At 48.8% G+C, this 14,577-nt stretch overlaps 1 protein-coding gene across 8 annotated transcripts in view; it reads right to left on the reverse strand.

The window, feature by feature from the left end:
* Nucleotides 1-14,577, reverse strand: part of LOC147101623 (endophilin-B2-like) — a 125,228-nt gene that overhangs the window by 76,886 nt on the left and 33,765 nt on the right. For all 8 annotated transcript variants that reach the window (XM_085965336.1, XM_085965337.1, XM_085965335.1 and 5 more), the window contains exon 2: nucleotides 10,823-10,964. In XM_085965336.1, the coding sequence (XP_085821462.1) occupies nucleotides 10,823-10,964 (142 nt within the window). The remainder of the gene's footprint in view (nucleotides 1-10,822; nucleotides 10,965-14,577) is intronic.

Here is a 14,577-nt window from a genome sequence, read left to right on the forward strand (position 1 = left end):
TTGTCTCGACAGCAATTCGCCTTGTCCTGACTTAGTGGGCTCCCACGCCGCAGACCTGAGCGCATAATCCAGGCCGATACTCCAAGTGCCAGTACCGAGGGAGCACCGCACTGTCGGAGGGGCCGTCTTTCAGGTGGGACGTTAAACCAAGTCTGCCCTCTCAGGTGGGCGTAAAAGATCCCACGGCCAGTACATCGAAGAGGAGCCGGGGAGTTCTCCCCGCTGTCCTGGGGCCAGGATTTATCTTTCAACCAATATCACTAAAAAACAGATGATCCGCTCAGTGGGCCAGAAATTCGGGTCCCAACGCGTGAGTACAGACGGGGTACTCACGCGTGGGCCCGGAGGAATTGCCGGTTTTCAGCATGCACAGTGCATGCGGGGAAAACCGGCATTTCCTGTCCTCTGACCCAAGGGGTTAAGAGGCAGAACGCGTACGGATAGACAGGCAGCGCGTGCGCAATGGAATTCCTGTTTTTTGACAGGTTTGTGCGTGTGTAAGGGCCTCTCCTTTTTACGAATGTAAAAAGGAGACGCAAGGACTTCATTCTTGAAGGTAAGTGGTCTTTAACTTAAAATTATTACATTTTTTCCACAGCTTTATTGTTTTTAAGGACTTTACAGTAAGGTAAGTGTAGTTTTAGACCCGATTTATTAAAAAATTATTTTTTTCAAAAATGTTATTAATTGTTTAAAATAGTTTTTTAAAGTTATTCATAGTTAATTTAATTATTGGGATGTTTTTTAACATTTTATTTAAAGTTTAAGTAGTGTTTTGGGGTGCCGTACTTTTCAGTTCTTACTCTCAAACTTATGAATGAAGTTTCCCCTCCCCTGATTGGCTGAACAGTGCTCACCTGATCCCAGCCAGCACATCGCACTAACTACGCCGCTGGGTCAGGTTAGCACAGTGCGCCGACATCAGAACCGGGCCACTGACAGGAAATCCACTGCGGGCCAGGTTTCAGATGTCGGCGCGCCGGGTAAGTGCACATCGGGGGCTTGCACGCGCGGCAAGCCCCCGACACCAAGTTCTGGGCCATTATCACATTGCTGTTTGTGGAAGCTTGCTGTGCGCAAATTGGCTGCTGCATTTCCCACATTACAACAGTGACCACACTTCAAAAGTACTTCATTGGCTGTAAGGCGCTTTGGGACGTCCTGTGGTCATGAAAGGCGCTACAGAAATGCGAGTCTTTCTTTCTATATTCGAGATGGAGATCGATAGATTTGGGAATCTGGGGATCGGGCGTGAAAGTGGAGTTGAGGTCGAAGATCAGCTGTGATCTTACTGAATGTCGGAGCAGGCCGAATGGCCAACTCCTGCTCCTAATTCTTATGTTCTTATGTAAAGTAAATTCATCAGCTTCACTAGACTGGTCACCTTCCAGCAGACTCGCAGCACAGCGCAGAGTTCTCCAGAGGAGAGGCCACAATGCTCCCCCATTGCGCGTCGCTAATGTGCAGGCCAAAGTGACAGCTCCAGAAAAGGTCACCTCACAACTTCATCTGGAAAGAGAAGGTCCAATCGCAGTCAGACGCCAACTAATCGTGGCGGCGATAATTTAAAGACAGGCCCATCCAGAAGGCCAGCGTACAAGAAAAGCCTGGCCGAGAATAGGATTGAAGAGAATGTCATCGAGGAGCTACTGACCACAGGGAGCGGTTGAGGCGAATAGCAGAGAGGCAATTAAAGGATAGAAACATAGTAAAATAGGAGCAGGAGTAGGCCATTCAGCCGTTCGAGCCTGCTCCACCATTCAGCACAATCATGGCTGATCCTCTATCTCAATACCATATTCCTGCTCTCTTCCCATACCCCTTGATGCCTTTTGTGTCTAGAAATCTATCTATCTCCTTCTTAAATATATTCAGTGATTTGGCCTCCACAGCCTTCTGTGGTAGAGAATTCCACAGGTTCACCACCCTCTGAGTGAAGAAATTTCTCCTCATCTCAGTCCTAAATGTCCTACCCCGTATCCTGAGACTGTGACCCCTCGTTCTAGACCCCCCCAGCCAGGGGAAACATCCTCCCTGCATCCAGTCTGTCAAGCCCCTGTCAGAATTTTATACGTTTCAATGAGATCCCCTCTCATCCTTCTAAACTCTAGTGAATACAGGCCTAGTCGACCCAATCTCTCCTCATACGACAGTCCTGCCATCCCAGGAATCAGTCTGGTGAATCTTAGCTGCACTCCCTCTATGGCAAGTATATCCTTTCTTAGGTAAGGAGACCAAAAACTGCACACAGTACTCCAGGTGTGGTCTCACCAAGGCCCTGTACAACTGTAGTAAGACATCCTTGCTCCTGTACTCAAATCCTCTTGCAATGAAGGCCAACATACAATTCAGAAGCTGGATAAACACACGAGGGAGAAGGGAATAGAAGGGTCTGTTGATGGGGCGAGATGACGAGGGGTGGGAGGTGGCTCATGTGGAGCATAAACACCGGCACGGACCAGTTGGGCCGAATGGCCTGTTTCTGTGCTGTGAATTCTATTAATACATTTGACAGCGTTACCCCGTCTACTTAGTGCTACAGCAGTACTCCACATAGTAGGTAGTTCTAACAGGACTAGACAGACTAGATGCAGGAAGGATGTTCCCGATGGCGGGGGAGTCCAGAACCAGGGGTCACAGTCTAAGGATAAGGGGTAAACCAATTAGGACAGAGATGAGGAGGAATTTCTTCACCCAGAGAGTGGTGAACCTGTGGAATTCTCAACCACAGAAGACAGTAGAGGCCAATTCATTAAATATATTCAAGAAGGAGTTAGATATATTTCTTAAGGCTAAAGAGATCAAGGGATATGGGGAGAAAGCAGGGACAGGGTACTGAGTTTGGATGATCAGCCATGATCTCATTAAATGGCAGAGCAGGCTCGAGGGGCCGAATGGCCTACTCCTGCTCCTATCCTCTATGTTTCTATGGAGGAGAAATTGAGTGTAGCCCCGTTTGGGGCGCCAGCCTCGCCAGGGCGCTAAAAGTAGCGCCCCGGAAACATTCGCGCCTGCCCACCGGAAATTGAGTGGTTGTGCCCCAAAGGGAAGCGCGGCGCTACTGGAGGCGCCCCGCATCCCTCTTGGGGCGCTGCGAGTGAATATCGTGGCGCAATGTGCTGCAGCGCCACACGCTGCGGCACGTCGCGCTGCAGTATTGCAGGCCTTCCTCCCCTTCTTAAAGGGGAGGGGCCTTGTGCAGCGCGATCTGGGGCCCAGCTGGGCCCCCGAGGATCAGGAGTGCCGGCAAAAGAGCCTGGCACCGAGGAGAAGTGCCGGGCTCTTGGAACGCAGCCGGCACTCCGCGGGGGGGGGGGGTGGCAGGAGGCCGGGGACGGGAGCGCAGGCAGGTGCTGGCAGGCGGCCAACAACAAAAATGGCCGCCCGCACCTCCTTTAATTTGAGCCTCCCCGGCCGCAGGTAGGCCCCCCTGAACCGGTCGGACATAGCGTCCGGCGGTAAATCAGGGGGCGCTGCTGAATATCACGGCCGGGGCGCTGCACACACTGATGACGTCATCAGCAGCGGCGCAGCGCTAACGGTTAGCGCCACCACTAACGTCCCGCGGAATTTAGCGGGAGGCGTGGGTAGTGCCGCGCCTGGGCGCCAGGTGGCTTGCGACCCACTTAGCGCCCTCTTAAGGCGCTAATGGGTGGTGCAACCTACTGAATTTCTCCTCCTATGTTTCTATGTGTGCTGTACCGGCAGAGATTACAGGGACCATGTAAGGTGACCAAAGGACCTACGCATTTCTAAAACACCACGCAATTGCCGATTTTTCTTTTATTCGTTTATGGGATGTGGGCGTTGCTGGCAAGGCCGGCATTTATTGGCCATCCCTATTTGCCCTCGAGAAGGTGGTGGTGAGCCGCCTTCTTGAATCGCTGCAGTCCGTGTGGTGAAGGCGCTCCCACAGCGCTGTTAGGGAGGGAGTTCCAGGGATTTTGACCCAGCGACAAACGGCCGATATATTTCCAAATCGGGATGGTGTGAGACTTGGAGGTGGTGGTGTTCCCATGCGCCTGCTGCCCTTGTCCTTCTAGGTGGAAGAGGGCCGCGGGTTTCAGAGCAGAATTTCTGATCAGACAAACCATTAACATTCTAATGCAGGGCACCAATAAACAAATTACACTGGGGTCGTGGATTAAACCAGCAAAAAATCAGTGGGGCTCAATTCACCAAAGGGCACGACGCGAAGAGAAAATGCAGACCATCGGACAAAAGCAAAATACTGCGGATGCTGGAAAACACTCAGCAGGCCAGGCAGCCTCTGTGGAGAGAGAAAGATGTCGGGTTAACGTTTGCGGTCCACGTCCGTTCACCAGTTCCGATGAAAGGTCAGCCACCCGGAACGTTAACTCTGTCAACAGACGCTGCCCGACCCGCCGAGTGTTTTTCCAGCATCCGCAGTATTTGTGCTTTTTTTTTGCCGGACGGTCACGGTGCGGTTGGACGGGGCCCCAGTCCGGCCGGAGGAGCTGCTGAATACGGCCGCGGTCACGGCCATATACAAAGGGACCACCCAGAAAGGCAAGTAGGCTGAGCGCCAAGTGTCAGAAGGGCCGGTGTACGGTTGCGAAGGGCCTGGAAAACGCACCAGCGGCCAACGGGAATGCAGAAGGGCAGCCGAGGCCAGGATTTCAGACTCAACAGCTGGCTGTTGGCTTGGCATCAAACAGGCTGAAGGGGCCCTCGCCTATCCTGCGGTCTAAAATGGTCCAAATTACTGGGTAATTTACCCAACCAGACTGTTCTAATGAAGGGGCCTATGGAGATGTCTCAGGGAAAGGGTTGGGCTCCGTACCCAAGTATGACGGCATCATTAAAGATACAGAGCAAACGCCACCGGTTAGAGTGCAGGGAACGCAGGGCTGGAGTAACAGACCGTACAGTAAATCTAAAAGGGTCATTGCTACATATAAACAACAACTGGTATTTATACAGCGCCCTTAGTGTAGTAAAACATCCCAAGGCGCTTCACAGGAGTGTTAACAAAATTTGACACCGAGCCACATAAGGAGATATTAGGACAGGTGACCAAAAGCTTGGTCCAAGAGGTAGATTTTAAGGAGCATCTTAAAGGAGGGGAGAGAGGCGGAGAGGTTTAGGGAGGGAATTCCAGAGCTTGGGGTCCAGGCAGCTGAAGGCACGGCTGCCAATGGTGGAGCGATGGAAATCAGGGATGCGCAAGAGACCAGAATTGGAGGAGCGCAGAGATCTCAGAGGGTTGTGGGGCTGGAGGAGGTTACAGAGATAGGGAGGGGGCCGAGGCCATAGAGGGATTTGAAAACAAGGATGAGAATATTAAAATGGAGGCTTTGCCGGACTGGGAGCCAATGTAGGTCAGCGAGCACGGGGTGATGGGTGAACGGGACTCGGTGCGAGTTAGGCCACGGGGCAGCTGAGTATTGGATGAGCTTAAGTTTATGGAGGGGGGAAGATGGGAGGCTGGCTGGGAGTGCATTGGAAGAGTTGAGTCTGGAGGTAACGAAGGCATGGATGAGGGTTCCAGCAGCAGATGAGCTGAGGCGGTGACAGAAAACTGTAGGACGCTCCCCCTCCCGCCTGCACCTTTGGGTTCTCCCCCTCCTGCCCGCACCTTGGGGTTCTCCCCCTCCTGCCCGCAACTTGGGGTTCTCCCCCTCCTGCCCGCACCTTGGGGTTCTCCCCCTCCTGCCCGCACCTTGGGGTTCACCCCCTCCTGCCCGCACCTTTGGGTTCTCCCCCTCCTGCCCGCACCTTGGGGTTCTCCCCCTCCTGCCCGCAACTTGGGGTTCTCCCCCTCCTGCCCGCACCTTGGGGTTCTCCCCCTCCTGCCCGCACCTTGGGGTTCTCCCCCTCCTGCCCGCACCTTGGGGTTCACCCCCTCCTGCCCGCACCTTGGGGTTCTCCCCCTCCTGCCCGCACCTTGGGGTTCACCCCCTCCTGCCCGCACCTTGGGGTTCTCCCCTCCTGCCCGCACCTTGGGGTTCACCCCCTCCTGCCCGCACCTTGGGGTTCACCCCCTCCTGCCCGCACCTTGGGGTTCTCCCCCTCCTGCCCGCACCTTGGGGTTCTCCCCCTCCTGCCCGCACCTTGGGGTTCACCCCCTCCTGCCCGCACCTTGGGGTTCTCCCCCTCCTGCCCGCACCTTGGGGTTCACCCCCTCCTGCCCGCACCTTGGGGTCCTCCCCCTCCTGCCCGCACCTTGGGGTCCTCCCCCTCCTGCCCGCTCCTTGGGGTTCACCCCCTCCAGCCCGCACCTTGGGGTTCTCCCCCTCCTGCCCGCACCTTGGGGTTCTCCCCCTCCTGCCCGCTCCTTGGGGTTCTCCCCCTCCTGCCCGCACCTTGGGGTTCACCCCCTCCTGCCCGCACCTTGGGGTTCTCCCCCTCCTGCCCGCACCTTGGGGTTCTCCCCCTCCTGCCCGCACCTTGGGGTTCTCCCCCTCCCGGTGGGACCATGCCTGTGTTTTATTCAGTGCCTCCTCAGGGTAGTGTAGCTGAAATTCAACATTCAGTGTTCAGAGAATCAGACACAATCCTGTGTCCTACTGTTTCATGGTAGAGGCTCAAACACAGGACACATCTCAGGAAGCTCTCTGGCTATTCAAGCTGCCCAGGACGCTCAAGCGTGTTGAGTTGTGAGGCGGGGGGCAGGGGACAGGGGTACTAAGGGGTGAAGCACTGTTTCTGTATTACATCCGCCTGCACAATAACCAAGCTAATGGTGCCTCATCAAAACTTCTAGGGCCACACAACACAACTCAGCTTTTCTCACCTCCCAAAATTTAGGAGGAAGTGGGGGGGGGGAAATATCGAAGGAAGGGGAACGACTGTGGATTTATATTGTGCCTTTCCCAACCTAGTCACACAAAGGGGTCGGAGATGAATTTTCCAGATTATTTCCCCCCCCTCCAATTGTCCTGGGCTTTTATCTATATGTCACCTCTCCCAGGAGACTCCACGGGGAGCAACGTTCCCTCCAAGCTCATGGCCGCGCAGCTCTGTGTCGGTCCCGCACAGCCCGGGACCGGCCTTTCCCCTCGTTAAATTTCACACATGCGCGAAACTGTGAATGGGCCGCGTTACACCTATACCCCCTCCCCCCCACAAAAAAGAGGGGGAACATTGGTGGGGAGTAACAACAGAAAATGCTGGAAAAACTCAGCAGGTCAGGCAACATCCGTGGAGAGAGAAACAGAGTTAATGTTTCGGGTCAAACCCTTCGTCAGAACTGAGAAAAAAAAGCAGGAAATGAAACAGATTAAAAGGCCAGTTTGGGGGTTGGGAAATGGGGGAGGGGATGAAAGAACAAAAGGGAAGGTCTGGGAGGTGAAGAGACATTAAGAGATATTCAAGATGAGACGCGGTGATAATAGGACAGGTGAAGAGACAAAAGATGTCTCTTCACCTCTCAGACCTTCCCCTTTGTTCTTTCATCCCCTCCCCCATTTCCCAGCCCCCAAACTGGCCTTTTAATCTGTTTCATTTCCTGCTTTTTTTCTCAGTCCTGACGAAGGGTTTCGACCTGAAACGTTAACTCTGTTTCTCTCTCCACAGATGTTGCCCTGGCCTGCTGAGTTTTTCCAGCATTTTCTGTGTTATTTCGGATTTCCAGCATCCGCAGTATTTTGCTATTGTATTGGTGGGGAGTATCTGTATTGTGACGCACTAGGCATCCCAATTGATGGGGCAGGCTGGATGGACCAGCTGGTCTTTTGCTGTCCATCAGGTTCGCAGCCGATGTACTTTATGCCGTGTAGTCACTGGGAAAGAACATAAGAACATAAGAAATAGGAGCAGGAGTAGGCCAATCGGCCCCTCGAGCCTGCTCCGCCATTCAATAAGATCATGGCTGATCTGATCCTAACCGCCAATCTACTATCACAGAACTATCTCCTGAATCTAACAGAATTAGACACATGAAATAGGAGCAGGATCAGGCTACACGGCCCCTGGGCCCGCTCCGCTACCCACAGGGCCATGACCGATCCGAACCTAGACTCATGTCCCAATTCCTGCCCGCTCCCCGTAACCCTTAATTCCCTTTACTTCTAGGAAACTGTCTATTTCTGTTTTAAATTTATGTAATGATGTAGCTTCTACGGCTTTTTGGGGCAGCATATTCCATGGACCTACCACCCTCTGAGTGAAGTAGTTCCTCCTCATCTCAGTTTTGAAAGAGCAGCCCCTTATTCTAAGACTATGCCCCCTAGTTCTAGTTTCACCCATCATCGGGAACATCCTCCCCGCATCCACCCGATCCAACCCCTTCACAATCTTATATGTTTCAATAAGATCGCCTCTCATTCTTCTGAACTCCAATGAGTAGAGTCCCAATCTACTCAACCTCTCCTCATATGTCCATCCCCTCATCCCCGGGATTAACCGAGTGAACCTTCTTTGTACTGACTCGAGAGCAAGTATGTCTTTTCTTAAGTATGGACACCAAAACGGTATGCAGTATTCCAGGTGCTGTCTCACCAATACCTTGTACAACTGAAGCAATACCTCTCTATTTTTATATTCTATCCCCCTAGCAATGAAAGCCAACATTCCATTGGCCTTCTTAATCACTTGCTGCACCTGCATACTAACCTTTTGAGTTTCGTGCACCAGGACCCCCAGATCCCTTTGTACTTCAGTACTTTCCAGTTTCTTGCCATTAAGATAATAATTTGCTCTATGATTTTTCCTGCCAAAGTGCATAACCTCACACTTTCCAGTATTGTATTCCATCTGCCAAATCTCTGCCCATTTACTTAGCCTGTCTATGTCCCCTTGCAGGTTTTTTATGTCCTCCTCACTCACTACTTTCCCTCCCATCTTAGTATCATCTGCAAACTTTGATATGTTACACTCGGTCCCCTCCTCCAAATCGTTAATATAGATTGTAAAGAGTTGGGGACCCAGCACTGACCCCTGCGGAACACCACTAGTTACTGATTGCCAGTCTGAGAATGAACCATTTATCCCAACTCTCTGCCTTCTGTTAGATAGCCAATCCTCTATCCATGCCAGAATATTACCCCCAATCCCGTGATTTTTTATCTTAAGCAATAATCTTTTGTGTGGCACCTTGTCAAATGCCTTTTGGAAGTCTAAATACACTACGTCCATTGGTTCCCCTTTATCCACCCTATATGTTACTTCCTCAAAGAACTCCAGCAAATTTGTCAAACATGACTTCCCCTTCATAAAACCATGCTGACTTAGTCCTATTAAATTATGATTATCCAAATGTCCTGTTACTGTCTCCTTAATAATGGACTCCAATATTTTACCTACCACAGATGTTAGGCTAACCGGTCTATTGTTTCCAGCCTTCTGTCTACTGCCCTTTTTAAATAAGGGTGTTACATTAGCAGTTTTCCAGTCTGCCGGGACCTTTGCTGAGTCCAGGGAGTTTTGGAAAATTATTACCAATGCATCCACAATCCCTACCGCCACTTCCCTCAAGACCCTAGGATGTAAGCCATCAGGTCCAGGTGATTTATCCGCCTTGAGTCCCATTATTTTACCGAGTACCACTTCCTTAGTGATTTTGATCGTGTTTAGCTCCTCCCCCCCATAGCCCCCTGCTTGTCCAGTGTTGGGATATTCTTAGTGTCCTCTACCGTAAAGACTGATACAAAATACTCATTCAGTGTTTTTGCCATCTCCATATTTCCCACCATTAATTTCCCGGTCTCATCCTCTAAGGGACCAACATTTACTTTAGCCACCCTTTTTCTTTTTATATAACTATAAAAACTCTTACTATCTGTTTTTATATTTTTTGCTAATTTACTTTCATAATCTATCTTCCCTTTCTTAATCAATCTTTTTGTTATTTTTTGCTGTCTTTTAAAGTTTTCCCAATCCTCTATCCTCCCACTAGATTTGGCTACCTTATATGCCCTTGTTTTTAGTCGAATACTATCCTTAATTTCTTTACTTAGCCACGGATGGCTGTCTTTTCTTTTACACCCTTTTCTTTTCAGTGGAATATATTTCTTTTGGAAGTTGTAAAATAACTCCTTAAATGTACACCACTGATCATGTATCGTCTTACCCTTTAATCTATTTTCCCAATCCACTCTACTCAATTCCGCTCTCATACCTTCATAGTCTCCTTTATTCAAGCTTAGCACGCTTGTTTGAGATCCAACCTTCTCACCCTCTAATTGAATATGGAATTCAACCATGTTATGGTCACTCATTCCAAGGGGATCCTTTACTAGGACATTTTTAATTAATCCTGTCTCGTTACACAGGACCAGATCTAAGGTTGCTTGTCCCCTGGTCGGTTCAGTTACATACTGCTCAAGAAACCCATCCCTAATACACTCAATGAACTCATCCTCAAGGCAGCCCTGCCCAGTTTGATTTGTGAAGGTGAAGTATGGACTTGCGGAGTCCAACCAGGTTAGACTTCAGTGAGGACGACTGTTCAAAAGTAATTTCAGAGTCAACCACCAATGCCCTAAAAACAAGTTACACTTCGATCCCCTTCACCTTCAGGAACACAGGAACAGGAGGAGGCCGTTCAGCCCCTCGAGCCTGTTCCTCCGTTCAGTGAGATCGCGGCTGATCTGCACCTGAACGCCATCCACCCGCCTTGGCTCCGTCTCCTTTCATACCCTTGCCTAGCAAATCTACCGATCTCCGATTTTAAAATGATTAATTGAGCTCGCATCTGCTGCTTTTTGTGAGAGAGAGCGTTCCACACGTCCACCACCCTTTATGTGAAGAAGTGTTTCCTAACTCGGGTCCAACTCCAGTCATATCCCGACAAGGTTCTAAATGTGTTTGAAATGTTGACTGACGGGAAGCAGATTGAATCCCCTTCGGTCGATCTTACTTGGGTTGGGTTGAAGCAAGACTTCCGTCTGCCGTAGGATCTTTTCTGTCCAGTTCTTGGTGCTGTCGGCCCGGCTCAGGAGATTCTCGAAGTGCGCGTCCAACTCGGTCTTCTCCGCCTGTCCGAGCTTCTCCTCGGTGAACTGGGAGAGAACACGGGAGAGAAACCATATCAGAGAAGACGAATCTACGCACAGACAACACTCGAACCCTCAAACAACCCTGCACCGGTGGGGAGTGGTGAAAAAAATAAATGCTGGTTGACAATTCATGGACAGCCATGAATCATCGCCTTCACCGAGCAACAGGCTCAGTGTAGAACTTGTATTAGGCCAGTTGGTCGGAACGTGGATAATCGGGTTAGTCTCAAGATCACTGTTTCATTGCTAAGCTACCAAATGACTCTTAAAATATTCATGTCAAAAAAAATTAGCGCTATGTTTCATTTTAATAAAAAGGACAGTTTGTAGATCAAAAAGGAGATGGGATGGGAGGGGGAAGCTGTACAACACAATGCACGGAAAGATCCACATACTGAACTCAAGACAGGAAAGAAAAACAGGCAGACAGAGAAAAAAGAGACGGGGAGACACGGGGAGAGAGACAGAGAGAGAGAGAGACAGAGAGAGAGAGACAGACAGAGAGACAGAGAGAGAGAAAGAGAGACAGAGAGAGAGAGAGACAGACAGAGACAAAGAGAGAGAGAGACAGAGACAGAGAGAGAGACAGAGAGAGAGACAGAGAGACATAGAGAGACAGAGAGAGAGAGAGAGAGACAGAGACAGACAGAGACAGAGAGAGAGACAGAGAGACATAGAGAGACAGAGAGAGAGAGAGAGAGACAGAGACAGACAGAGACAGAGACACAGAGAGAGAGACAGAGAGAGAGAGACAGGGAATCTTGGTGTGGTATAAAGGAGAACTGGACAAACACATCTCACCGGTAAAACAGGGGAAATCACATGTATGGCTAAAATTAGATAAAAACATAGGAATAGCAAAAAAAATGTCTACTTATGTGCGATCTACATACCCCCAATAGAATCGCCATATTTTGAAGAGGAGTTATTTGAAACTCTCCACATGGAAATCAGCCATTTCCAGGCCCAAGGAAAGGTGCTACTATGTGGGGACCTAAACGCAAGGACCGGATGTGAACCTGACTTCATAGACCCACAGGGCAACAACCATGTGTTTGGCCAGACCCCTTTATATGTCACACCAGCCATCACAAATCGGAACCTTGACTGTGAAATAAATAAAAGCGGCAGGGAGGTAGTGCAACTCTGCCGAGCCTTAGGCCTGTACATAGTTAACGGTAGGTTCAGAGGGGACTCCTTAGGGAGACTCACCTATTCCTCAACTCTTGGGTCTGGTGTGGTGGATTATACAATCACTGACATGGACCCCTGCGATATCAACGCATTCACTGTCAGGCAACAATCCCCCCTCTCAGACCATAACCAAATAAATGTGTACCTTAAACTTTCTGCCCAAACTACAGACACAAAAAAGGAACCCAGTAAGCTCCATAAACTAAACCAGACATACAGATGGGCCCCAGACAGTGGAGATAAATTCATCACAGCACTAAATTCACCTGATCTCACAAGTAAAATATCAAAATTTAAAGAAAATCTATATGAGATCACCAGAGATGGTGTGAACATGGCCATAGACGATATAAATAGGATCTTCCATGAGGCAGCTGTAAAAGCCGACCTTGTGAAACAGCAGAGGAAACGTTACAAAAGACAAAAAAAGGAGAAATGGTTTGATCACGAATGCAAAAATGCCAGAAAAGACCTGAGAAAAATATCAAACCAAAAGCATCGCCAACCAAACAACCCAGACCTGTGTATTAGATACAATGAGACCCCCAAAAGATATAAACACACCATTAGGAACAAAACACAAAACTATACCCACAAAAGACTTGAAGAAATTGAAAACTCCATTAATCAAAATCAATTCTGGGATATGTGGAATAACCTGAGTACAACTCAATTACAAGCATTACCAATCCAAGATGGTGACATCTGGAGAACACATTTTGAAAACCTCTACAAAGACATCCCAGTAAACGAATCAAACTCAAGTCAACATCATGTCACAGAAAAACTCCACACATTAGAAGTAACAATTAAAGACAACCAAAACCCTCTGGACTCCCCAATCACTTGGAAAGAACTGGCCACAAAGACAAAATCTCTCCACCTAAAGAAAGCCTGTGGTCCAGACAACATCAAAAATGAAATGCTCAAGTTCAGCACTATGGAGATGCAGGGTGCGGTACTCAAGTTATTCAACATCATATTACGTTCGGGCTGTTTTCCAGATATCTGGTGCCAAGGACTCATCTCTCCCATATATAAAAGTGGAAACAAATCAGACCCAAACAACTACCGTGGCATCTGTGTCAACAGTTGCCTAGGGAAGTTATTCTGCAGTATTCTAAATAGCAGATTACTGGATTTTCTTAATAAACATAATATCCTTAGAAAAAATCAAATAGGCTCTCTTCCAAAACACCGCACCACCGACTATATCTATACCCTTCACACTCTCATTGAAAAACATATACACCAAACAAAAAATGGGAAAATATTCGCTTGTTTCATTGACTTCAAGAAAGCCTTTGACTCTATTTGGCACGAAGGGCTCTATTACAAACTTCTTCAGTGTGGAATAGGGGGCAAAGTCTATGACCTTATTAAATCGATGTATATGAAAAATAAATGCGGTGTCAAAATTGGAGACAAACGCACCGGTTTCTTCACCCAGAGAAGAGGCGTCCGGCAGGGTTGCAACTTGAGTCCAACCCTGTTCAACATATACATAAATGAGTTAGCAGACAAGCTGGAGCAAAGCGAGTCACCGGGTCTCTTTCTCCTAGATGGGGAAGTGAAATCCCTGTTCTATGCGGACGACCTGGTTCTGCTGTCTCCCACAGAACAGGGATTACAGCAACATTTAGACCTACTCGACAAATACTGCCAAAATTGGGCCCTGACAGTAAATCTAAAGAAAACCAACATCATGATTTTTCAAAAAAGGCCCAGATGTCAGGAAAACAAATACCAGTTTACTCTCAGTGATACCATCATAGGACACACTATGAGCTACACTTACCTTGGTCTAACCATTACAGCATCAGGGAGCTTCAACATAGCAGTGAATGCACTAAAAGAAAAAGCCCGAAGAGCCCTATATGCAATAAAAAGAAAATTCTACAACATCCAAATTCCAATCAAAATCTGGCTCAAAATATTTGATAGTATAATCCTGCCCATTGCGCTGTATGGTAGTGAAGTATGGGGCCCACTCAATCACCATAGCTACACTAAATGGGAAAAACCATGCAGAATTTTGCCGAAGCATTCTTCGCACCCAAAGGAAAACACCAACAAATGCATGTAGAGCCGAACTAGGCAGATACCCACTGATAATAAACATCCAAAAACGAGCACTAAACTTTCTAAATCACCTCAAATCTAGTTCTCCAGACACCCTTCATTTTAAAGCCCTCCAGACCCAAGAGCTGAACCCAGAAACGAGTCCCCTGAGTCAGTTGTTACTGAAACTAAGTTCTCCTACCCAGCCGGACCCTGACCAGTCCCAGACCAACACTGCTCCCCAAACACCAATCCGAGTGAACCAAATCATTAAACAATGCAAAGAAACCTACCTGGAACATTGGAACACAATAACCAAAAGCCAAAGCAGATTAGAATGCTACCGGGCCCTAAAAAGAGA

Source organism: Somniosus microcephalus, chromosome 23 (genome assembly GCF_052327205.1).
Source record: "Somniosus microcephalus isolate GS21.2 chromosome 23, FLI_Smic_1.0, whole genome shotgun sequence".
NCBI lineage: Eukaryota > Metazoa > Chordata > Chondrichthyes > Squaliformes > Somniosidae > Somniosus > Somniosus microcephalus.